The sequence below is a fragment of the Synchiropus splendidus genome, chromosome 11 (assembly GCF_027744825.2).
Source record: "Synchiropus splendidus isolate RoL2022-P1 chromosome 11, RoL_Sspl_1.0, whole genome shotgun sequence".
Taxonomy (NCBI): Eukaryota; Metazoa; Chordata; class Actinopteri; order Syngnathiformes; family Callionymidae; genus Synchiropus; species Synchiropus splendidus.
In genome coordinates this window covers 18,112,049-18,137,069 of record NC_071344.1, presented here as the reverse complement: position 1 = coordinate 18,137,069, position 25,021 = coordinate 18,112,049, and the positions used below count along the sequence as shown (strand labels likewise).

The window sequence follows — 25,021 nt, the reverse complement described above, 5'->3', positions numbered from 1 at the left end:
TGATGTTCAATGTACAGTAGTTTAAAAATAATAAAAATACTACACGTCTTTAATGTCAAGCGCTCTTACCTTTGCCCGGAAGCAGTAGCAGTTTCCGCTCGCGAACTCCGTCAGCAAAGATGGCGAGCGGTGGAGTCTCCGTGGCTTCGCTGTGGACTGAAGTCAACCGCTGTGGACAGAATGGAGACTATACCAGAGCCTTGAAAGCCTTGTCGAAAAGTAAGTAACTGTGACCTTAAACTTCCATGTTAACGGCTCGAGCGGTACAGCTTTTGCTTTCCCTTCGGAGCTTTTTAGCTGATCAGTGGTGCTAATAGAGCTAAGGGGCTAACTGCATGACCAGCTGTTAGCATGTGGCTAAGTTGACCACACTTCTTGACGGTATTAGAATATTTTTTTTTAATATCTAGCTTCAGTAAGTATACCCCTCCACTCACTTTGGGTCGTCATTGGATCCGGTTGCGTGTTTGTCAAAGATAATAAGATAAACTTGAGCGTCCACTGTTTTTGTGACGTGTCCTTAACTGCGAAGGTTCCACTAAGGTGTTGAGAGGTGGGATCTGGATTTATCCGGACACCTGTAGCTACCACTTTCCTTTTCGTTGGTCAGTTATTTTTTTACTTTGAATTAGGTAGAGATTGATTCTTAAGTTCAGCTGTCTTGCCGAGATATGGCTGGTAAATATTCAATAAACTATCGTTAGAATGTCATCGCTTTATTCATTGTTGAAAGCTAATACATTTTTGGTTAAAACAAAACTGCATTTGTGTGGTTAATAAACTGCTGTCAGTCTACAGTAGGTGGATCTCAGATTCATATGCAGCTTTTCAAGAGGCAATTAATTTCTGTAATTACACCATGTTCTGTTATTATCCAGGGCAATTAGATATTTGTGATGTTGCGCTTGTGCTGTATAAAAGTTTACTCTTGTTTTTCTTCATCCATTCAAGTTTTGCACGAAAACAAGGAGGATGTCACCGCCTTGCACTGTAAAATAGTTTGCCTTGTCCAAAATGGAACATTCAAGGAGGCGTTGAATGTCATGAACACACACTCGAAGGTCCTTGGCAGGTAAATGTACACCATGTTGTGCTGTACACTCTGTGTACGCCACATTTATGTTCAACCCTTTGAAGCTGACTGTAACACCAGTCAGATTATATAACATTAATGTCCCTCCACCACAGTGAGGTTGTGTTTGAGAAAGCCTACTGCGAATACCGACTGAACCGAGTGGAAAGTTCTCTGAAGACCATCGAGAGTGCTGCGGAGCAGACGGACAAACTGAAGGAGCTCTATGCTCAAGTGGTAAGAGGCAGCAGATTCGGTTTATATCAGACTGTGCAGTGGCTTCTTTGGTGATGGATAGCATGCGTCTGAGTGTTTCTTTGAGTGTCATCTTCTCTCTAATGTTGATGGCATCTTTGTCTCCTCTCTTAGCTGTACAGGCTTGAGCGCTACGAGGAGTGCAAGAGCGTCTACACTGATCTGATCAGAAACTCTCAGGACGAGTATGAAGAGGAGAGGAAGACCAACCTCGCTGCTGTGGTGGCTGCTATCAGTCAGTGGGAGAAAAAACCCCAGGTAATGTCTTGCTATTAACACCGTTGCTACCCTCTATTCCTTGACTGTTTTTTCTATTGCTTTGTTCACAACAACTACCTGATGCATTTTATTTGTATCAAATATGGACCATCTTTGTCAGTGAAGGTGTGAGGAGGTGGAGACAGTATTTGTGGTCATCTCCATCTCCATCATCTCCACCCTGCCAGCACTCTCTGGCAGGGTGGAGATGATGATGATGATGATGCTGATGTTGTGATCGGAGGAAAGGACACGATCAGAATGAGTCTGCTAGAGGGACATGGAGAGGAAAGACAGAGTTGGGCCAAGAATGTTGCAATGAAGGAGAGGAAGAAGACAATGTGGTTCATGATGAAGGTGTGACTCAAGGTTTAGTGAGACATGTGTTGGCATGAAAGAGAAAACACCTGTGTTGATGTAGTTCACTCTGCTGCTATTGTCTGACTGTCTTAACTCAATGATTCCTTCTACTTCCCAACAGGAAGATCTGGGTCTCCCTGACTTGACCTACGAGCTCTGCTACAACGCTGCCTGCTCTCTGATTGGTCAAGGACAACTGAAGGAGGCTCTCAATAAACTCAGAAAAGCAGAAGGTCAGTCTCTCTCCGTGCTCTCTTCAACTGAGCGGCTGGTCTGGTGTTTGATTCTTTTTCTGTTTCTAGATCTTTGCAGGGCGTCGCTGGCAGAAGATACGGTGAGTGTTGACCTGTACGTGACCAGTGTCAGAGTCACGGCTATGTCTCATCTAAGGAAGCTTCTTTTGGAAGTTTGCTCAGTAAACTGGTGTGTTTGTTTGCAGGACATCACTGACGAGGACATCGAGTCCGAGTTGGCTGTCATCCACTCTCAGATGGCGTATGTCATGCAGCTACAGGGGCGCACAGATGAGGCGCTGCAACTTTACAACCAGGTCATCAAGCTCAAGTAAGATCACTATTTATACAGTCGTTTTTACATGCAGTGCTGCGTCATGTCACCTGAAGAAACTAACCGTATCCTTGTTCCAGGCCGTCAGATGTTGGGCTGTTAGCGGTGACGGCGAATAACATCATCACAATCAACAAGGTGAGCTGAGATGCTGAGGTGGCGGACATCAGATGCTGAAAGGCATCTGGGTGACTGGCTTTTACCGTTGTGCTTGTGGTTGAAATGTTGAATATTGAATTCCCAGTTTTCCTCTTTTCTCTCTCCATGCCGCCTGATTTCACAAGCGTTTAATGCATCTTGTTCCCTTCAGGACCAAAACGTCTTTGACTCCAAGAAGAAGGTGAAGCTGACGAGCGCGGAGGGCGTGGAGCACAAGCTGACCAAGAAGCAGCTGCAGGCCATGGACTTCAACAAAGCTCTGCTGGCCATGTACACCAACCAGGTGCTGCGGCTACAGAAGCCCACGCATCTATGGCGACATTTCATCAACTGCTTTTTGGCTTCCTGCAGGCTGACCAGTGCAGGAAACTCTCCTCCAGTCTGCAGTCTCAGAACCCTGGCCACCCAAGACCTGTTCTGATCCAGGTGGCGCAGCTGTGCCGGGAGAAGCAGCACGGCAAGGCCATCGAGCTGCTGCAGGTACAGAACTCAACTTTGACTCGTGAAAGTTATTGCTCACGACAGGGGTTATTATGTTGAAGACTCTTCATCTGAGTGTGTATTTTTTCTCAGCAATTTGCAGAAAAACATCCGGAGAGTGCGGCGGGAATCAAAATGACGATGGCACAACTCTACCTGGTGCAAGGCATGTTTTTTGTCCTATAAACAGTCAGAGGAACTCTTAGGTTTGTTGGTCTCAATGATTGAACTGTGCTTCCAGGTCACGTGACAAAAGCCTGCGATGTTCTGAGGTCCATTGACGAATTCAAGCACAAGTCTGGCATGGTGAGTCCCAACGTCGGTGAGGACAGATCCTTTCCCTGCTACAGCCATGTGCTGGGGGCTCTTTGGGTTTTAGGGCTTTAGAGTTAGAGAAACAGCGTTTGGTTTGGTCTGTTTAGTTGCATTTTTACCATCTGCGGTTACTGAACACTACTGTGGGGTGGGCTATTATATTTTCTATGGGGCCACACTGTCTGCTGTGACTGAAAGAAAAAGCAACTTCAGTTTGACTTGTTACTTCAGAATATAAATCCAAGAGAGAAGGGTTGGTCCAATGTGGCACTGCTTCATTTCTATGCATTTATTTGATAATATGCTTTTTATTTTGGACTTGTCAATATAAATCACTGGAAGTGGTTTATATCTTGGTTACATAACTATAGAAAAACACACTCGTATTTGAATGGATTTTATTTCAATTGTAATTGCTTTTCAATGTCTATCATTTTTTTTGTAATTTTGCTCTGCCCTCATGAGGTCCACATAGAAACAGGAAAGGGCCACATGTGGCCCCCAAGCTGCATTTTGTCCTTCTGTTGTCGACTGGAAAAAGAAAAAAAAAAAACACCACAGGGTTTTTCAACAGCAGACTGACGTGATGGACTTGGAACCATTCCATGTCTTTACATTAACTAAGCTTCACTCCTAGACTCACTCCTATTCAGTTTTTCTGCCAGTAGAGCAGAGTGTGGTGCGAGTGGGGTAGCAGTTGAGCACCCTGGTGGTTTCTCTCTCACTGGCATGAAATAGTTTTCCCTCTTGTTTTCAAACCTCACATCCTGAGTTAGTTGCAGTTGTTAGTTAGCAGTGTGGTGCTCCGACAGTTGCACAGAATCCTCCTGATCACATGGCCTCCTCCTCCCTCTCACAGATCTCAGCTCTAGTAACCATGTACTCTCATGAGGAAGACATAGACGGTGCCATTGACGTTTTCAAACAAGCCATCGATCACTTCCAGTCTGAAAAGGTTTGTTGTTCTCTCCTCAGAATAACTTTACCGACCTGAATTGGCATGTTGATCGAGTCATTGCAAATATGAGTCGTGTCTGAGCAAGTCTTCTCCTCTGCAGCCCGGCTCTGCCGCTCACTTGTCGCTGGTCCGAGAAGCTGCCAACTTCAAGCTGCGTCACGGTCGAAAGAAGGAGGCCATCAGTGACCTGGAGCAGCTGTGGAAGTGAGTTCTCAAAGACATTTGTGAGCAACCCTCTGAGACATCTAGTCGTTTTCCCCTTGTAATTCAACCATGGAGTTCATACAAGCTGATCAAAGGGCAGCAGCGGCCTGATATTTGGCTAACACTGAAGTGTGTTCGCTCTTCGAACAGGCGGAACCCGAAGGACGTCCACACGCTGGCGCAACTCATCTCTGCGTACTCGCTGGTCGACACAGATAAAGCCAAGTCGTATCCTTGAACACATGCGAGTGGATCAAAACAGCTTCCTTATGTCTCGAACAGGAAGTAGAAATTCTGTTTTGTGGAAGACAGAGATGTGTGTTCACTAGAAGAACTCACATTCTTGCCCTGATTGAAGGGAATGCTCAGATAAAATAGCTATTAGTAAATCCGACGTCTGAACATCAGCATGTTTGGAGGCACTTTGGTGTGTTCGCTCCAATGTTTGAACCGTTGCAACCCTGAACTGTGGCCTCCAGCCTCAGCAAGCACCTCCCCTCCCCTGACGCCATGTCTCTGAACATCAATGTGGACGAGCTGGAGAACTCCCACGGCGCCACCTACGTCCGGAAGAAGGCATCGAAGCTGCCGGGAGAAATCGTCTCCAAAGAACCGGGGTAAGGACGTGGCAGCATGACAGCGTTTCGCTCCAGACTCTGACTGAGCCGATGGTTTCGTCCGCAGACAAGCTGAGATCAAAAAGAAGAGGAAGAAAAAGAAAGGTACCGGTCTGGAACAGGGGAGACCGACTGGACAGCCGCTGATCCTGTGATTCTTCTGCAGGCAAGCTACCGAAGAACTGTGACCCCAAGGCGACCCCTGATCCTGAGAGGTGGCTGCCTATGAAGGAGCGCACATACTACAGAGGGAAGAAGAAGGGGAAGAAGAAGGATCAGATTGGGAAGGGAACCCAGGGAGCCACGGCTGGAGCTGGTGCCGAGCTGTGAGTTCTGTTTTTGTCTTTCACTGCAGTGTCATTTGTAGTCATATAAACTACTTTGGCTTTAAGCTGCCTCAAGTCTTTGCCATAAATCCCTTCTAAATGATGTCATTTCTATCCCTCCTGTGTTTCAGGGACGCGAGCAAGACAGCCACAAGTCCTCCAACATCCCCCAGACCAGGGTCAGCGACCGGCGCGGCCTCTTCCAGCAACGTGGCGCCTCCGCGGCAACAGAAACCTGCGTCGTCAGGAGCAACTCGCAAGAAGGCACCACAGAAGAAGAAGAAGGGTGGAAAAGGAGGGTGGTAGTGGGAGGAGAGCAGCGACCACAGGGCTCCAAACCTTTTCTGTCTGGTCCACGAGACGCTCAAGCTACGGTCCTCATCTGTCTCGACGCATCGAGCCCTCATCAGCCCAAATGTTGTTTTGCAAAAGCACTCGTGACCTCATTTTCTTTTTTAAAGCTCATCATGGAGTTGTATTTCATATGACCGTTTTGTTTTTTAAACAGCTGACAGTGAGTGTGTGACCCGTCAGTCCCTGATTCATTCACACATTTTTATATTCATTCATTCATCATGTTTTAGTCAGTTTAGTTTTAATTCACTCTTTTTCAGTTACATTTTTAATGAAATATTAGGCTCACGACTGCTTTTGCAAAACAACACTGTTTTTCAGTATTTATTTTCAAGTCCCTGTGTTTGTTTGGAATTAAAGTCTGATGAATTCACCTGTCGTTTCTGTTGCTTTGCTCTGCCCGACCTGGATGCTGCCTGATGAACGAGTCTGTACTTTTATACACAGAAAGGAATAAATATTCTCATGTCCTCCATGATGAACCTCATTGGTTGTGGTCCTCTTCATCATCTCTGACACTCATAACACCGTCTCTGACTCCTCAGTCTAAACACCCCAGCAACCTTGTGTGTTAGCATTACGCTCCTATGCACTTCAAATATGCGATGTTATTTTGGGGTGAAGAGTCATTTATGGCAACAACTGATGTTTCATTTCACTTCGTTTAATCGTTTCAGTTTTTGCGGATTTTTTTGTCATCTCGATATAATCGTTTTAATGATTGCAATTTTGATGGGGTTTTAAATAAAACTTTTGCTGGCCGCCTACCACGTGACTAATCCTCCAGTACGTCAGGGAAGGGACGTCGAGATTCTCTATTGGTGCCGCGAAAATTACAATCTTGGATTTGTTTCAACAGCTGCGTCCGCCTTGTTTCTCGCGAAACCTGGCCACGAAACAGCGCCTGGTTGATTAAACGAAGTCAAATATCTGCTTCAAATCTCCAGGTAAGTTGAGTAATTCGTGACAAACTAAAGTCTTTGCAGAACTTTACCAGTTAGCATAAAGGCTACGTTTAGCATCCAAGCTACCTGAAGCATCACTTTTCCTAAGTTGCATGTCAGTAAGTCCTTATGTTTAGATTACAACATACACATACACATCGTGGAACTGAAGAGCTGTTCGTGGAACAACTCTAAACCGTTTTTTTTTTTTTTATTTATAATTTTCCAGTCTGGAGAGAACTCATAGTTAAACTAATAAATGTAATAATTTTTTTGTTTCTATCTATCTCAATATTTTGATAGATGGACTTTGATAAGGAGTATATTTTCAGGTCTGTCACTCTTTATAATTCATACTATACACTCATTTTCCCTGATATCCAAATGTCTCTTTAGCGATGTTGAGTTTGGGTTGATGGTGTTTGCGTTGTGAGATCAGGGGTTGACACCACAGCGATGCCCACCACGACCGTTGCTCCATCCGACTGCTTCTATGACTCTCTGGCCGAAGATGTGGAGGAACTGCTGGGCAGGTTCCAGCAAACCGAGTCCATCAGGTTCAAAGACTTCTCTGCCATCTGGCGGGAGATGAGCTTCTCTGACGTCTTCATCGGACTCAACAGCATGTCCGAGGCCAAGAGGTTCTCCATGGTGGCCATGGCCACGTCCTTGAAGTACTTCCTGCCGCCGTACAGCTTCCAGATCCGGGTGGGAGCTCTGTACCTGATGTTTGGCTTCCACAAGACGCAGCAGGCCTCGCCGCCTGTCCCGGTCAGGCTGCCGTTGAAGGACATGGCTGCAGTTGAGAAGTTCATAGAGGACTCTGAGGTTGCCGGGCACCATGATGTGGTCTACATCTATCACAAGCTGCTGTCGGAAAAGGCCTTGAGTTTCACCGCCATGCCGGAGCTGCTGGACTACACCAGGTCGAGGAAGCCCAAGAAGGCTGTGTGTGAAGAGCTGATAGGTCGCACCACGGCAGTGCAGGAGCTGCTGTCGTCCGAGCGGCTGGAGGAGCTCAACAACATCCAGGCTCACTATGAAACCATGAAGAAGAACACGGCGGAGGTGAGCCAACAGGCTGCCGTGACACACCGCGACTTTGCCGACCAGCTGCACGGCTGCTTGTTAGACTTTGCCGACTGGCAGCTCAAGACTTTCTCGAAACCAATGAAAAGCGAAGCGGCGGAGTCGCCCAGCTGCAGCCGGGCCAAGCTGCTGTCCTCCATCAAGCACAAGAGCTACACCAACTGCCCCGACACGGACAAGTCCAGGAGACACCGCAAGGTGGAGATGGCCGACTCCAGCTGGGATCAGGTGGCCAAACCCAGGAGGAAGAGGCCGCCGTCCCTGCAGTCACGCACCCGGCTGGTTCTGGACGTGAAGCCGGAGAAGCACCACAAACAGACGTGGCTCCTGTGTGCTCCAGATGAAGAGCTGGAGAAAACCCGAGGCGTTAGGAACGCACGACGATCCCAGCAGCAGATGCACTAGTGAAACTTTTTTTTTTTTTTTGTTTCGTAAATAAATAATAAACTATTTCAGACTGATCAAACCAGCAATACATCTCATGGTCTGTTTGTTGCACTAAAATGTTTCAATATCAATACGATTAACATTAAAATGTAATATTATAAAGAAAACTACATTGTAATGAGTGTTAATATAAACCAGAACATGGCAATAAGTTCTTCACCGGTTTGGGGGAGCGACATCAACTACGCAGGTTTGTCTCCATCTAGTGGTCAAGCTGAGTCCCTACAGCCAGTAGTAGTAGTCGGACCGGAAGTTCCTCCCGCACGTCCGGTGTAGTGCTCCACTTGTTGCCGAGCACCAGAAGAGGATCTGATTTAAGATGATGTGAGCAGCGTCTGTTCCTGTCGCCAAGGTCCCCGGTCTCACAACATGTCTCGGCTGAGAGGAGCCGCTCTGCTCGGTGCTGCGCTCGCGGGAGGACTAGCTTACGCCGCCTGGAACTACTTTTCCTCCGCCGAGGAGGAGAAGGAGCGAGAAACTCCACCGGAGGAGGAGAGGGAGAAGGAAGATGTCGGAGCGGAGAGAAGGGAAGAAACACCTCAAATAGACGATGAAGAGCGGGTGGAAGAGACCGTCTTGGTGGAGGCGACAGCGCCCCCTACAGTTGTCCAGGTAGGCGTTCCCCGCAACCGTCCTCCTTATTAGCACAATTAACTGTGAAAGCTGTCGATTCTGAGCGTCTGGATTTATGTTTTAGTTTTTTCTCTTTTGTATCCGGTGATATGAAACTGATATTGTTGTCAGAATCTCTATCAACTTTATTGCCAAGGTCAGTGATGATCCGCCAACTAGGAAAGTACCTCGGAACAACGTGCAATAAAGAATGAAACATAATAATAATAAACAATAATAATGGAAGTAACTAATAAATAACCCACAAACCACAAGGGCTGTTCACGAATTGATTGATTGAATGAATATGTCACTACTATCTGGTGGATCTGTGACCCTCACCAGTCCAACTCCAGGTGCTGCAAATGTGCTTCACTGTGATCCATGGTTGAGTGAATGCTGACGTTGTGCCAGCAGTCCTCTCCTGCTGCCTCGGCGCCGGGCCAGGTTCTGGTGCTGGGTCTGGATGGGGCTGGGAAGACCAGCCTGCTGCAGTGTCTGTCCACGGGCTGCCCAGGGGTCGACGTGGAGCCGACCAAGGGGTTCAACGCCGTGTCCGTCACCAGAGAGGAGCTGAGCCTGCACTTCCTGGAGAGTGAGTCCTGGACGGCCCCACGAGTGGCCCGCTGAGTGAATCTGTCAATCATTTGTCAGTTGGAGGGTCCGAGGAGCTGCGTCAGTACTGGCCACGCTACATGGGCAACGCCCTGCTGCTGGTGTTTGTGGTGGACTCCGCCGATTCTGCGCGCTTCTCCGTTGCTAGGAGACATCTCCACGAGATGATGGCGGCCGACGCTCGCCTGCCTCTCATGGTGCTCGCCAACAAGCAGGTGAGGGTGACGCACAGACACTCGAGCCCAGCTGTCGTCTCCAGCGCCACCTCTCACCGGACTTTCAAGACTTGGAGTCGGTGTCTCAGTCTGTCACCTGACTGGTCATGTAATTCATGCCAAACCTTGAAGAGGTACTGCTGTAAACTGTTGTATCAAGGTTGTGGAAAGTCAGCCATGTTTTTAAAATGCAGCTGTAGTCAAAGCGAAAGTTAAATAAGATTTTCCAAAATCTCTGACGTGACTGAGCTCACGCTGTTGATTCTTAGTCAGTTTAAAAACATTCTCGAGCAAATTACTGTAATTTCCAGACTATAAGACACTGCCTTTTTCTCGCTGTCTACACCAGGGGTTCTTAACCTTTGTGATCTCAGGGTCCACTTTTCCAGAACAAATGGACCCCGGGACCCGTTCAAGTAATAGAACTGATTCATGACTCTCGACTTCATTTGTGATCAATAACCATATTTAATCTACTTACATGTAAACAAACCACCACCTTGTGAAATGACATGAAACCATGTGATCATTGCAAATATATTTGTCATGGAAAAGTCCAACCAGCAAGTTATAGTCATCAAATTTACTAAAGAAATAAAAAAGTACAGAAGCAAACTGTTGATGGAGAAAATTGGAAAAACTGAATACAATTCTGAATAAAATAATTATAATAAAACCATGTCTAAATATCATAAAATAAAAATTCTATATTTTATTTAAACTCCAAAGAAAAGTGTAAAGTGAAGTGTAAATAAAAGTAGTGCCATAAAAGTTTTTTCAAAACTTCTCCGTCGGGTGCTTTCATGAACAGTTGTTGGAGGTCGGCATCATCACTTTCTTTATCATTTGTTTGTTTTCAAGAACTTCCCCACAGTTGCAACTGTCACGGATTTGCAGCTGTCAAGTCAATTCAGTGACACACTACTGCCACCATATGTGGCTTATGTATTACAACTGAGCGTCTTGGGCCCCGGCCCTATGGCTAAGAATCACTGGCCTAAACCCTGCGGCTTATACAACGGCAAGGCTAATATATGGATTTTTACGGGCAGAAATCAGATGAAATCGATGAAATGGGAGGCATTTTATTGACCTTAAAGCGCTCAAAATGCGCTGTTTTCGCCCACGTGTCCACAGCTCCGGCAACAGAGCCGATGCCCTAGAGGTATGGAATGGAGAAGAAGCAGCTGAGACCGGCAGTGGTAATGTGGCAAAAGTGGCAGAAACAGCGTATTATCAATGCTTTAATGTGAATAACAGATGTGAGAAGTTGATGATTCCGGTTCAGAACAATGCCCAGTTTGTTTCATGAGTCACCTTCCATGCTGGAGCCCGCTTTCAAAACTAGTTTAGAAGTGATCCTCATGCTTTTTTATGCCTAGTGCACCACTGACCTTCCTACAGCGGAGACAGCACCACTGTACTCGTGGCTTTTAGATGAATCTATTTTCCTTCTTAAATTTAGTGGGTGGGGCTAATATTAAGTTAATGTTTGCTGACCACGATATTAAAAATGAGGTGCTCCAGTCAATACTTTCCACTGAGAGGTTGATTTCCAGAGGTGTTCATTTCAGTTCTGTTTACGATGAGGTGCTCTAAAGGTTTCCTCCAGGTTTCACTGCTGTCAGGCTCATCGTGTGGTGGGGCTTCCAGGTCCACACTGACCTGAACACCATCAGTCTGGGGAACTAGAACTGTGGGGACGTTTGCCGCTATGTGGTGGGAGTGTCAGGGACCTTCTCAGAGTGCCCCCTAGTGGCTCTCGAGCCTGTTTTCCTTGCTTGAGGAAAAGTGCCCTTCTGAAAACCATTTTTTCTTCATTCATTCCAACTGTTATTGAGCAGTATTTCAATAGGTCACTTTAGAATGCATTTCATTTAAAAGTTGAAGGCCACCGTTGATAGACACATTGAATTATTATGTAATTATAACATCAAGTGTTTGAATGTTTGTGGATCCTCACGAACCGAGAGTTGTTTGTCTTCTGTTGACGCTTCATGTCGTCTGTGGTTTAGAGCAAGAAACCCAACACGTGTTTTCATGCAGGCATCAGCTCTCCAGTGGCTGTGTTTGACCAGACGATTTTCCGTTCCAGGACCTTCCCGGTGCCTGCTGCATCACAGACCTTTACGAGGCGCTGAGCCTCTTGGAGGTCGGTGATCGGAAGCTCTTCCTCATCGGGACTCACGCGAAGGCAGGGGCAGCTGAACTCAGCTCAGGAGTCCAGGACGCCAAGGAGCTGATCATGCAGATGGTCTGTGACCGGAAGTGAATCTCAGCGACGTTGGTGTTTCACCAGGGCTCTCAGGTCCGAGTCAGGTGTGTCTTCAGGGCGCATCTGGACTCGATGCCTTCTGGATGTTTGTTCTAAAGTTTAACCAAAGATGCTTCTGTGTTACGGGAAACTGGGCTGTCTACGAAACCTTAAGCTGGACGGTGCCGTAGCTTTACGCTGTTTAACAGCAACATTTTAATAGTTATGTAAAAGTATTTTTTCATTCTTAGAGAATCTATTTAAATATTTCCAAATACAACGTTGAACTCTATTTTACTAAGGAGGTATTAAAAGCTCAAGTATTTTCTGAACTGGGTCTGCCACTAGAGGGCGACAGATCACGCCTCGTTACATCCCTAACTGCGAGTGAACCTTAAACCCTAAAAAGTGAGGATTGTTGAAACATGAGCCACTTATTTTTGTAACTCTAGTGTCTTCAACTGTGTTTGTCTGTGAACCACTTGGTACGTGAGTCGCTTCATCAATGTGACCAAAGGGAATTTGTTGTTCCAGGGGTTTGTTACTGTGGTTTAACTTCCTCCAAAGGCGTGTTAGTTTCCCAATTCACTGTTTTTGTGGGATTTTCACTAAGAAATAAAAGTTTCTAACCATTTTTTTCCATCATTCGTCTTTTGTTTTTTCGGGAGCTTGCAGTTTCTTTTGGTGGAGGGTGGAGTTCGGAAAGAGCTGAGCCAGAAGGCAAAGCTCTCCACTGGCTGATGGGTTTCTCCTCTCACCTGTGGTCACCAGCTCTGGAGGGACTCAGAGAACAAGAGCTTCTCTGTCTGGACTCTGCTGGAGAGAGAAGCTCAGTCATCCAGGAGAGACTCTGAGGAAAACCTTTGCACCTCCTGTTGAGGTGGCTGAGCTTACCTCCTCCATGTCACAGACCAGGGCAGCCTTCTCCAGGTGGGCCTGCAGTCGGCCCCTTAGACTGCCCCCCTAAGGCTGGAGGTGGGTGAGAACCAAGACCTTATTCCTGGACACCGTCTCCTCTCCTGATTTTAACAGTTAACGTCTGCCATGTGCGTTTGCTGTTGGACATGTGGTGTCACCACAGCTCACCTGAGTGGTATTCAAGCGTTTCGTTTTTTTTCTTCTATGAATGTGAAATTTAATGTCCATGAGTGTTTTTGTCTCATATTTGGTCTTAATCTTCTGTCATATTGAATTCTCCTAAACCCGATTTTTCAGTTTATAAACCCAGTGATCTGTTTACTGTGGTCTTCCATGTTCAGTCTTGTGGAATTGACAAGTCCTCTTTGTGCGTCCGTGTCTCCTGCTTACATGTGCGGAGCCTTTAATTTGGTCTCTCTCCATCAAGGCTCATTAATATTCAGCGAGAGAGTGCCGAGTATCACTTTTCCCTCCGACTTGGACTAGAGTTTCGGGCCTCCTTGGAGGGCTCCTTGGCAGCAGGAGGATTCCAGGTGTCGGTGTGTGCGGGTGATACGGTCAGCTGAGATGTGGCGGAGTCAGGGTGAGTGCAGACCCGTCTGTGTTGGTCAGTGTTCGGATCTTGAGTTGAAGTTTCTGTCGTTGCAGGAGTCGGGGCCAGATTTGGACCGTCAAAGAGGTGAGGGGTTCTTGAGGTCGCACTGTTGACCTGGCGTGTGTTCTGTCTGTGTTCTGGGTGGGCTTCTGTGTTGTCACCAGCCTGACTCTTCCTGTTACAACGCTTCATCAGCTTTCATCAATGGCGTCGAACTAAAGGCCCAGATCATTTCCTATGTCCAGCAGGAGAGCTGCTCCTCGACTACTCTTATATCACTACCTTTTTCAGTAACAAGTTACTTAATCTAAGTCACCGTGCATTACTATTGTTGCCATTGTTGGGAAGCGAAATATTAAGATTTGCTTTCTACAACTTCGTCTCTGGGCATGACGTCATGTGCAGGACACGGCAGTCACGTCTCAGTCTCAACTCGCGGGCACGTGTCAAGTAAATAACAGGCGTGAGGAGAGAGATGCATGTTTCTAGTAGATTAGAGTGTGTCAAAACAAAACAATGACATTGACATCTGAAGAGCCTTCTGTTTCGCATGAAAATGTCAGTTCGAAATAATAAATTCTTTAAAGAAACAGAAACTCAAACCTCAGACACTCCTCCGCGTCTCGAGCCGAGCGACTTGATGAGCGGCACCGACAAAAGAAGCCAGGCCCAGGAGGGAACGAAAACACCCGGCTGGACGACATTTCATGAGTTTCCTTTTTAATTCTGTGGTTTTAGAAGGTAACAGTGTGTTTCCCCGCGGCAGGATCCAGGAGCTGGCTAGGCACAAAACCTCAAAGGCAGTTTGGGCCACGACTCCCCGGTGAGTTGCTTTCCTTCACTAGTCCGAGTCCAAGTGCTGGACTTCAGGAGCCGGGATCAGCTGTGCGTTCCGAGGGGTTTCTTCACTGCAGTTTTATCTGCTGCAGCAGCACTCACACACACTCAGGTCGCCATCCCTACCCTTGTGGGGACCACTCTTTGCCATTCTCCCTCTAAACCAAACCCTCCAAAACACATAGGTAACCTGAACCAAGACTCTGAACCAAACTGAAACCCAGTTATAATGACCCAGTTATTTTGACGTTTCATCCTCAAAAAAGGCCCCCACAAGGAGGTGTGTCCCCAGGAAATGGTCCCCACAAGTATATCGAAACCGGGTATACACACACATACACAGCGTCAGTCATGAGGAGCTCTGCAGCTTCAGGACTGAATAAATGAATGAATGTCCGCCCGCCTCCCTCCCCTCGGGTTGCAGAGGCAGCAGCTGAAGGTGAGAGGCCCAGACCTCGCTGCCCTCTCCTCCAGCCTCCTCTGCTCCGGGGCCCGGACTCCTCTCCTCTCGTCCCTCATCATAAGCTCCCGGATGAAACCCCTCAAATCCTCTGCGCTCCCGTTTCCTTCCTCCGACTCTCGCATGATCAAACCCAGATGTGGAGGGTGAACAGTTCAGCCAAACCTCTTCTGTCCGTCAGCGAGCCCATCTGGCCCGTGTCTGCCGCCGCGCTCCAAGCCCTTCCCAGCGCCAGGATCCGGCAGCTGGCTCGCCACCGAGTGGAACGCCTCGTGAGGGAGGCCGGCTGCAGGTGAGAGCGCCATCTCTGACACGCCCGATCAAAACGCTGAGGAGTGCGATGCTGAGTCAGAGAGTCTGTTAATGGGAGGGGAAGAGAGTGGAGTTCAGGACGGCTGCCAGGTGCTTCGACTGCAGATGTGATGGACGTCAGGATCAATGAGCGCCGTGCGGTTCTGTCTGTGTCTGGATCACATGGTGGAAGAGCTGCAAGGAAGTGAGAAGCCCGAGCCATACAGTACTGACTCTCTCACTTCAGCAGGGACGGTGAAAGAAACGGCTCAGTAGCATTCAAATCTCTCAGTCCAAACTAACACTGTCAGGAAAATAAACAGAACATTGTCAGAGAAGCAAGGTGGGAGAATGAACAGTTCAAAAGCTGTTTACTGCAAAAAGATGACAAAAAACGACTTATTTGTACTATGACACACTCAACCCTATTTTATTTTATTTTATTTTATTTTATTGACAGCACTTTCATAGTTGGTGGGATCCCCGCTGACCATGACAATAAATTTGATTCTGATATTTTGACTGAATGGACTGAGGAAAGGGGCCTGGAATTTTGTTTACGAGGGGCAAAGAAACCAGCGTGACAATTTCAATTGTATGATGAGGATCGTCTGCTGAAATATTTGGGGAAAAATGTGTTGAGAAAGAAGAGCAGGAGAAAGAGAAAAAATCCATTAGTGATCGAGAAAAGCAGAGAGATGGAGATGGTTTGAAAGAAAAACAAAAGTTCAGATGCGGCTCCTGAGTTCATCTGCTCCAAACTTCTCACTCACTTGTTGCTCACGTCCACCTGCAAACATTCTTCTCACACACTTCTGACGAACGTGCCAATGGCTCCCTGCAGGGGGGGGGAGGAGGAGGAGGAGGAGGAGGGGGAGAGGTCCTTCAGGAAGAGCCGGCATCCTTCCTCTGCTGCGTCTCAACATCAACTCATTGTTCGCTTGTCAACACCCAGAACCAGAAGCTCCAAGGAGGCGAGGTAAGAGCCAGGACTGTGGAGACGCTGCAGCAGTCGGGCTTCACCTCACTCGTCTCTTCAAGGATTTTACTGCAGTGAAGTGAAGCTTTCAAGGCCCGAAATACACAAATAAAACCCTGTTATTCTGCATAGACTTCTGCAATACACTTCTATGAAGCACTTTCACTGTTGGATCCAAATACATATATATATTAAAGAAAACTAGAAATATCTGAAAATCAGTAATGTATTTCTATTAAAGTATTCAGTTTAGTACAACAGGAAAAAGTTAACTCAATTTATAACAATTTCACCTGAAGTAGCAATGGATTACAAACTTAAAAAAAAAAATAAAACTTTCAAAAATGAAAAAGAGAAAATGTATGAAATATTGACAAAAATTAAAACTATTATATGGGAAGTATTTGACTCAATTTCGGTGCATTAAACCAACATTTTTTTTTTCTTGTTCCAAGAAAATATAAATAAATGCAAAAGAAAATAAAAATAATTCCTGAAGAATTAAATTAATTCAGTTGAAAGGATGCTACATTAAAATACAGTGAATTCAGCTGTTCTATTAAAATAATTGGTTACATGACTTATGTGTTTATATTTCAGAAAGAGCAGATGGAAATATAGCACTCTGTGTATGAGGGAGTTGTGTTTCATAACACAAGAGAAGTTGTGGTTCTGTCGGACTGGGTCGACTCTGGTTCAGCACTTGTCTCCTTGTTTCTGACCTGAGGACTTGTGTCGTCGCTCAGGTCTCCCCACTCGTCCAGCTGTGAACCCAACTGTCCCATCTGGCACGTGGACCCCAGAACTGCCACCGCCCCGGTGTCCCCGCGCGTGCTGCAGCTCTCCAGACCCAAGCGGAACCACCCGGACTTCGTTGGCAACAGACAGGTCGGAACCCCACTGGGACTGCTGTGGAGTTTGGGAACGTCAAGTCTTTGTTTGTTTCAGAGTTCGCAGTCTTTTGTGTCTGCAGCGTCGAAAACTGCCACCGCATCTCAGCGAGTCCTCTGCCTCGCACTGCCCCGGCTGAAGCAGAGCGACATCTGCCGCAACCTGGGTCGGCCCGAGGAACCCGTCTGGAGAGTAAGAACTGTTGGTTGGCTACTGACCACTGCGGAGTGGGACTCTCTCTGACGTTCAGCTGCAGATGTTCTGACTCTCCAGAGCTGTTGCTCTGTCTGACACGTGCTCCACACACCAGCTGCTCTGCAGAACCGTGAAGTTCGACCCGGCGGACCCTCCAGTCTGACAGCGAACGTGTGGCCCACAGGTTTCTAACTCAGCGAAGCGAGCAACGGCTAGTCCTCGTCTGAGAGTCCTGGCAGCGCCCAAGCCTCTGAGCAAAGACTACCTCCCTCCGCGAGAACCAGAGTGGACCCGGCGGAACCGTTCTTGAACCAGCAGGTGAGTCGCCATTTTTTCTGCGATGAACCCAGATCTCTGCGGGCACTCAGCACACACACTGTTGCTCCTGTTGAGCGACATGCAAGAAGAGATCGCTTCCATCGCTTCAGTTTGATCTATCGCGTCACTCCTCGAGGAGTCGTCCGCCAGTTAAACGCAGTCGGCTGTCTGAGCGACTCCCTGCTCAGTAGTCAAGTTGTACTCGACTTATTCTATTCTTATCAGTTCTGTGAGTCATACGTGTCTCCATTGACGTCGAGGTCTTCAGGTCACATGATGAAGTCGTGGTGAAAGTTGTTCTGCGTCATTCTCAGACCAAGATGGCGCCGTGTCCGCATGACATCCTAGTTCTGCATGAATCGACAATGAGACTGAGTCTTCAGTCTCCTGATGGGTGACTCTACTCTCAACGAGTTTCTGTGTTTTTCAGTTTTTGGTGTTCCTTTACGATGACTCAAATCCTCGAGTCACACTTACTATCTGTGAGATACGAGTCAGAGTCAATCCAGTCTTTGGATTTGTCTTAGCACTCAATTGGATTGGTAACTGTGGAGATCAATTGCGTAATGACTCACTAGTTAATTTAACACACAGGTGGTCATAATGTTCCGGCCGACGGTTCCTGCTCAATCTTTACACCCTGGTTCATAACGCCAGTCAGGCTGCGGCGCCGACCTTCTGAAAGGATCTTTGTGAGCGTTTCCTGGCAGCAGCTCTCAGTTCTGTTTGTCATGAAAACAGGTTTTCTTGGTCCTACACCCAACCGGGATCCTGATCCCAACACTGCCAGAACCAACCATGCGAGCTTCATATTGGACTCACCAGAGGAGGGAGTTCCTCTGTCTGAGACTCCCAGGTTCAGTCTGGAGGTCGTGTGTCTCCAGCCTGGCTAAACAGGGCAGGCTGGAGCTCCAGAACCTTCTGGAGCTGCGAGTTGCTGAAGCCACGGGTCCATCTACCCCGCGCCACACTGTCCTCCCAACATCTGCACGTGACCTTCAGTCGTCTGTAGAAACCCTGAGGTGGAGTCAGGCCGCTGTGTTCAGGTGCGGAGGGTCAGAACTGAGTCATTACCTCCGAAACACAGTGGTTGAAGCGGAGGTGATGACAAGAGTGTGCGTGCTTGTTTTTATTACATGGTGGGGACCGGAACCTGATCGCACGCTGTGTTTGTGTGTTTGTGTCTGCTGACTCACATGTTCCCTCACACGTCTCTCACGAGCTTCTCACAGTGAAGAGTCTGACCTGATATGAGCGTGTGTGTGTGTGTGCTCCTAAATATGGGCGGAGCTCCGGGGGTGAGGTCACCTGGCATCCCCTGCTGGGACCAAACCAGAGTCAGCAACAGAACCGGGCCGGAGGTCCGCCTCACGTCTGTCCAGAGTCTGGCTCATTATGTAACTCCTCACTACGATGTTGTCGGACGGGTGGAAGTCTCCAGCGAGGCCTGTACAGTCACATGACCAAAATGGACTGAGGACGGAGCCTCAGCTGCCTCCCACGGTCGTCATGGCAACACACAAAACCAGACTTCATTCAAATGCAGCGCACACACTTGTCAGCCAGAGAACACACATTTCTGACCTTTGACCCCAAACTCAAGAATGAGCTTTGGTCTTGCAGAATGTTTTTGGGCCACAAAAGGTCAAGGTTCCGTTTTTAAATTTTAAATGTTTATCTTCATTGGGTCAAAAAAAAATTCACCTAAGTAAAATAAGAAACTGTAAAGTTTTTGTTCATTTCTGTTCACTGAAATTTGCACATTATGTATTTAATTCCGCAATATTTTCAATATTATATATATATAATTTATTGATATATTATTATTTCTAGTTTTTTTCCAAGTGTTCAAGCTGTTCCAGACAGTGGCTTTTTTTATAAATGAATATTTACATTGTCCCTCCTCCTGGTGTGAACTCCCTCGGCCTTCAGTCGTCCTCCATTCAGACGCCTGCCTCGCTTCTGAGCTCCCGGGTGGAGTGTTGGTCTGAAGGTGAGAGCTGCTGGGGACACGTTGTGGAGAGCACAGCCACGATGTCACGTCACACTCAGTGGTTGTGAACAACAGTTGTGTTGCTTCATGGAGAACCAGAAGTTGTGAAGCTGCAGCGGCAGGACGTGGTTGTGGCTACGAGTCCACCACAGTGAGCGGACAGCTGAGGTGAACCTCAGAATATCCACCTCCTCTGGACTGAGGTCAGGTCAAGGTGGCAGCAGCCAAAGTAAAGAGGTCTATCTTCCCAGAGACCTCCTCAACTGGGAGACTTCACCTGGGTCTGCCTCCTCACTGGAGACATCCTGCCAGCTGTCCTCTCATGGAGCAGCAGAGGTCCTCCTCTGAGTCTCCCCTGGATGACTGAGCTTCTCTCTCTCAGAGAGTCCAGACAGACTCTTGTTCTCCAGGTCACTCCAGAGCTGGAGACCATAGGTGAGAGGAGGAACCCAGCGCTCAGTGGAGAGCATTACCGTCTGGCTCAGCTCTTTCCTCACGTCACACCGTAGCTACACTCACCCTTCCCGATAAAGTCCCATCATTTGATATGTATAGGTTTAGAGAACTATTTATGTAATCTGATCTCTGAAGGGCAAGTCATGTGATGTGCCTCCTCAAGGTCAGTCATGAGTGACATCACCGAGGGGCCTGACACCTCTCAGAAGCTGGCGACAGACCGAAGCAGACTCACTTCACTTCACTTTATTGGTGTAAACAAGGTGATATGCGGACAAACAAACAGCTTCACATTACAGACGTCATAATAACTTTAGTGATATGAGAGGGGGATGGGGGTCGGGGGGTGACCAGGTTGGGGAGTCTCAGTCCAGCACGGATCCTTGCTCCGCAGGAAGACCTTCGGCCTTCCGCCACTCCGCTGTCCGGAGCGTGAACCACTTCTGCGGGGGGAGACATAGAGGGTGAGACAGGCCGGCGGGACGGGCGAGACAGGAACAGGAGAGCGAGCGGGTCGACACCAGAACCTCCTGGGAAGACGAGGCGTAAACAAGATCGAGTGACGACGGCTTTGTTCGCCACTGAAAACTGACCACGGTTCAGTTTCCAGCTTGTCTCCACTATGCACTGTATATATATATATATATATATATATATATATATATATATATATATATATATATATATATATATATATAGAGAGAGAGAGAGAGAGAGAGAGAGAGAGAGAGAGAGAGAGAGCGAGAGAGAGAATAGATTTTTTTTCAATAGTTGATATTCTGAAAATTTAAGTAGAGATTTTTGTATGTTATAGTTATTATCTTCTGATTCTGATATCTAGATTTTATTTTTAAATCTGTTTTTCTTCTTTTCTCTTCTTATTTCTTATTTTATTTTTCTCATATTTTAAAATGTTTTCCCTCATTTTTTTTTAATTGAGTGTGATTTGTTTTATTTCAAAATTACTTTGTTATTTTTTTAATCAGGTATCTTCTCTGTTCTTGAGGCTTCCTCAAACTCTGTTCTATTGAAGTTAGCTCACCAGAGTGAAAACGACAGGTGGTCATAATGTTTTTGTGTGGAGTTTCTGCTCGTCACACTGCAGCAGGTTCAACTGGACCTGCTGGTTCTGGTAGTTTGGCGATGGCTGATTTCCTCACTGCAGCTAAACCCTCAGACTTTGGGCCTGGGTTCTGATGGACCGTGTCCCAGGTCCGACCCAGAGTTCTGGCCTCGGGAAACTCGCCCCGCACCGTCACTGTTTTGACACTGGTCGTCATGGAAACCAGAAAAACCTGTGACATCACCGCATTACAGCGTACAGAAGGATTCTGGCGCGGGGAGAAAAACTTGCACGACCAGTTCCTGGGCCGACGTCCTGCACTCGGACTGAAAACAGATGTCGAGTCTCGAGTCCAACACACGTCAGGACGGTCGAGGAAACCGGCTTCTCTCAGTCATTAAAGCGTTAAAGTGACCGTAGAAATGATACGATAAAGTTTGATTTATTTGCATTTACAAAAAAAAATAGCATAAGAAGCTAAAATGCACTGTAAGTTTGGTCTGTTTTATTTGTTTTTATTGTTTTTAATTTTTATTATTATTGTCATTTTAATTTATATGTTTCTGATACTGTTTCATTTTGGCAATTGAAAAAATGTTGGAAAGGCAACACAAAATTGAGGATTTTAGGAAAATAATTCATTCAAAATATATAGATTGAGATTTTTTTTAAATCAATATTTTTACTTCTAATCTACAAGAAAAACAAAATGCATTAATAGTTTGCACATACACAACTAGGTGGAAACTAATAAGTAAATAATATTAAAAGAAAATCAAACCACATGGATTCTTTTTATAACATATTTATTGTAAAAGCTTTCCCTCCAGACCAATGGTTCTTCGCGGGTTAAACTAGTCAGAAGACACGAGCTAAACTTGCTCAGCAGCTGAACCTGATGTTGACAACCTTCAAAGGTACCGCGACGTCGCCATGGCAACAGCTGCAGCGACGCCCCGAACGTCGTGCCGACCGAGCAGCCATATGAATAATCCCGCCCAACAAAACGCTTCCTGTGTAATCTCTGTGGAAGTTTACGTAACTGACGTGGAAAATTCTGCGCCGCCTGAGTCAATATTGTTGGCGTGAGTCGGGCGGAGGGAGTGACGCCTCCTCCACTAAGATCTTTGTTTGGGAGAGGAAATGAAGCTTTGATGAAAGACCGGCACTGGACGTATCCCGCTCCGGAGCGGACTCTTGTCACGTTGGTAAACAAAGGAAACAAAACGATGTGGTCGCACGCAAATCCTTGTTCCACTGTTGACGTCACGCGAGCGCCTGTCCCGCTCAGGTGTGGAGGAATCAGTCATACTATTATGACCACCTGTCGCACTGGGATTCCCAACAGCTGCTCTGCAGTGGTCAGTACCAAGCCACGACATGGCATCATTTTTGGGGCCTTATTTTCTGATCGTATTCGTAATCTTAACGCTGTATAAGTCAAAATCCGAAGTTATCATTTGAGTTTGTAGCCGCCCCACTTTTTGTTTTGAGAAGTTCGTAATGTGGCACTTCTGTTCATTTCTCATGAGCAGACGCATGAGAAATGTGTTTGTTGGACTTCTACTGAAGCTAGCCTTGATCACATCTATAGTCTGCGTCAGATGACATGTTTGATGACATGACAAGTTTTTTAATGAGTCAAACTTGAAATCTCAAACTTGTATTGCAAAATACCGTAAATGGGTGGATTTCCTACTCAATAAGATTTGACAGGAGGCTAGCGAGGGATTAGATGCGAACATATGTGGAACCACGTACACAGCCAGTGACAAACCGAGCACATAGATATCACATGCCAAAACGACTGAGGCTAGCTTCAGTTAGCTGCGGCTACAGGTTTTGGTGTAGGTTTTTTTTTTAATCAAAATAGAAACGTGAATAAAAATCACACGTCAGATTCTGGTGTCGCTTCTATTTCATCGCAGTCAAAACCGCCAGCTTAACGATAACGGCTAACAAACTCGCCCAAACTTTGTTGCATCTTTGTTGAAACGCCACACGTTGTCAAGGCAAAACAATGGAAAGACTTCTTCTAAAAGTTGGTGATAAACGTTTCGACGACATGGCGTAAATATTTTAGTGCGCTCAGTTTCACACTTGACGTTAATTCGGAAATTGCTCCTCAATTCCGACCTAACCATTAGCACACTGCTGCTATCTAGCTAACCTGGTCTGATGAGCATGAGGACATGAGTCTGAGACTTGGAGGAAGAATCTCTGGTCAGCATCATCATGTGGGGGTGTTTCGCAAGAATGTTCCGCATTAAAGAATTCCCACTCTGGCCGAGGAACATCAGAGCAAACACCCATTTCTCTTGTTCGACAATGCTAATTCTGCCATTAGCATCGCAGTGTAAATATTAGCATCACATGCTAGTCAGCGAACATTTTTTTTTTTTACATAAAGTTTGAGCCAAATTGGTTTTGCACTGCAAGTTCTTTTTAGTAAAAAACAAAGATCAAGATCAAATACTTATTATTAACTAATACGAATGACTTGAATAACATTTTTTGGAATCAGAGTGGCGCTAAAAATCGCGATACGGATGTTGACCGGAAGACGAACGCGCTGGCGGCGGGAGCGGCGGCACCGACCTGCGTGTCCGCCTCGGAGAGTCCGGACTCGGCCGCGATCAGCATCACATCGGTGTCATCCGGGTGTTTGCTCAACTTGAAATTCTCCTCCAGCACTTTGGTCTGGTACTCGGACAGATTCATGCTCTCCATCGCCTTGGAGCTCATGGTCCCTCAGTCAGCGTCCCAACTTTTGCTCCTCGGGTTCTTCCAGGCGACGGCGGAGTTTGGCGCGAGCTGCGAGCCGCGGAGCAGCGCTGTCTGCCGGGGGCGCGAGGACTGGAGCGGAGAGAGCCGCGCTGACAGTAGCGGGAGTGTGTGTGTGAACGAGAGGGGGTGTGTGTGTGTGTTTACTACTGTCAGCAGAGAAGAGGCTCGTCCCACGGGCAGAACCTCCCACATCTGGAGGAGAGTTCAGCCACTGCAGCCACCACCGGCGCCACTGGGAGGCGCAGTGTGACGTGTTTGATTTATCGATTTAATAAAAAAAATACGCCAAAGTTTCATTTATTTTTTCCTGATACATGTTTTGTTTTTATCTAAATTTGACAATTGAAAAAATAATAAAATAAAATGTGATTCTAAAATGATCAAAAAAGACATGGGGTCTTGGGGGAAAACGGGCCTCAGCGTCGGTCGCCTCATGTGTTTCAGGTTCTGGGCTCATCAGAGGAGGAATGCTGGTCCAAACAAACTCCCTGCTGACACCAGACCTGCTCCAGGACCAAGCTGAGCAAACATCACGCTTGTTTGTCACCTTGGGGGTTGCGTAACTCTGGAGTGGGGAAACCTCAGTCCACACCTGAACCACACCTCCACGTGCTCTGGGCTCAGGCGGTGGCCTGACTCAGCACCTGCCGAGGTCCGTCTGATAAGGCCTGGATCATGACCTTCTGTCCAGGGTCATCAGTGTGCAATGTGTAGATGTGACTCAGTTGTGGGACTTCGTCCAGGGCCAAAAATGGACCAGGTCCAGGTCCATTTTTGGCCCTGGACCTGGACTTTGAAACAACTCCATGTTGTGACTCTCAGGAGCCCGAGTGGCTCCTTATCTGGCCCGCGCCTCTCCTTCCTCCACCCGGCCGCGGCCCCTCTGACGGTCAGCGTTTCCGCAGCAACAGTCCTCCATTGTTCGCCGACAGGATGAAGACAAAAATGGCTCTTGAGTAAATCAAGTCTCCCACAGACTCCTGATGACCTGCACCAGTCCGACTGGCTCCTCCTGACCGCGGAGGAGGAGCGGACACGGAGAGGCCTGGAGACCTCGCCGTGGTGTGAAGAGAAACACAAGTGTGTCTCAGATGAAGAGGAAGAGGAGGAGGAGGAGGAGATGAAGACCACCCGCTC

At 47.1% G+C, this 25,021-nt stretch overlaps 5 protein-coding genes across 8 annotated transcripts; 4 read left to right on the top strand and 1 right to left on the bottom strand.

The window, feature by feature from the left end:
• The first annotated feature begins 69 nt into the window (after positions 1-69).
• srp72 (signal recognition particle 72) lies at positions 70-6,402 on the top strand. Its single transcript, XM_053879669.1, has 19 exons — positions 70-219; positions 952-1,072; positions 1,189-1,309; positions 1,442-1,585; positions 2,067-2,178; positions 2,248-2,279; positions 2,385-2,509; positions 2,593-2,650; positions 2,823-2,954; positions 3,023-3,151; positions 3,245-3,317; positions 3,393-3,457; positions 4,326-4,421; positions 4,525-4,628; positions 4,779-4,856; positions 5,108-5,245; positions 5,313-5,350; positions 5,412-5,571; positions 5,703-6,402. Exons 1-19 carry the CDS (start codon positions 120-122, stop codon positions 5,875-5,877), a joined length of 2,001 nt encoding a protein of 666 aa, XP_053735644.1. The 5' UTR covers positions 70-119; the 3' UTR covers positions 5,878-6,402.
• A 326-nt stretch (positions 6,403-6,728) lies between these two features.
• On the top strand, positions 6,729-8,364 carry LOC128767284 (snRNA-activating protein complex subunit 1-like). Of its 2 annotated transcripts, none has more exons than XM_053879223.1 (2): positions 6,729-6,872; positions 7,304-8,364. In XM_053879223.1, exon 2 carries the CDS (start codon positions 7,326-7,328, stop codon positions 8,361-8,363), a length of 1,038 nt encoding a protein of 345 aa, XP_053735198.1. In that variant the 5' UTR covers positions 6,729-6,872; positions 7,304-7,325; the 3' UTR covers position 8,364. The 2 variants fall into 2 exon arrangements, with proteins under 2 accessions (XP_053735198.1, XP_053735197.1); XM_053879222.1 differs by having other exon boundaries at positions 6,753-6,872; positions 7,309-8,364.
• Positions 8,365-8,651: 287 nt separating this feature from the next.
• arl9 (ADP-ribosylation factor-like 9) lies at positions 8,652-12,765 on the top strand. 2 transcript variants are annotated; one of them, XM_053879224.1, is made up of 4 exons: positions 8,652-9,017; positions 9,432-9,612; positions 9,672-9,847; positions 11,943-12,765. In XM_053879224.1, exons 1-4 carry the CDS (start codon positions 8,775-8,777, stop codon positions 12,117-12,119), a joined length of 777 nt encoding a protein of 258 aa, XP_053735199.1. In that variant the 5' UTR covers positions 8,652-8,774; the 3' UTR covers positions 12,120-12,765. The 2 variants fall into 2 exon arrangements, with proteins under 2 accessions (XP_053735199.1, XP_053735201.1); XM_053879226.1 differs by having other exon boundaries at positions 9,435-9,612; positions 11,943-12,763.
• A 732-nt stretch (positions 12,766-13,497) lies between these two features.
• Positions 13,498-24,981, top strand: LOC128767282 (uncharacterized). 2 transcript variants are annotated; one of them, XM_053879221.1, is made up of 7 exons: positions 13,498-13,602; positions 13,668-13,698; positions 14,381-14,437; positions 16,928-17,069; positions 17,130-17,264; positions 17,452-17,585; positions 24,861-24,981. In XM_053879221.1, the coding sequence occupies exons 1-6, from the start codon at positions 13,587-13,589 to the stop codon at positions 17,575-17,577; spliced, it is 507 nt and encodes a 168-aa protein (XP_053735196.1). In that variant the 5' UTR covers positions 13,498-13,586; the 3' UTR covers positions 17,578-17,585; positions 24,861-24,981. The 2 variants fall into 2 exon arrangements, with proteins under 2 accessions (XP_053735196.1, XP_053735195.1); XM_053879220.1 differs by lacking the exon at positions 24,861-24,981 and adding an exon at positions 23,889-24,123.
• hopx (HOP homeobox) lies at positions 20,162-24,042 on the bottom strand. Its single transcript, XM_053880084.1, has 2 exons — positions 23,696-24,042; positions 20,162-20,477 (listed from the first exon to the last, which is right to left on the bottom strand). The coding sequence occupies exons 1-2, from the start codon at positions 23,840-23,842 to the stop codon at positions 20,400-20,402; spliced, it is 225 nt and encodes a 74-aa protein (XP_053736059.1). The 5' UTR covers positions 23,843-24,042; the 3' UTR covers positions 20,162-20,399.
• Positions 24,982-25,021: the final 40 nt, after the last annotated feature.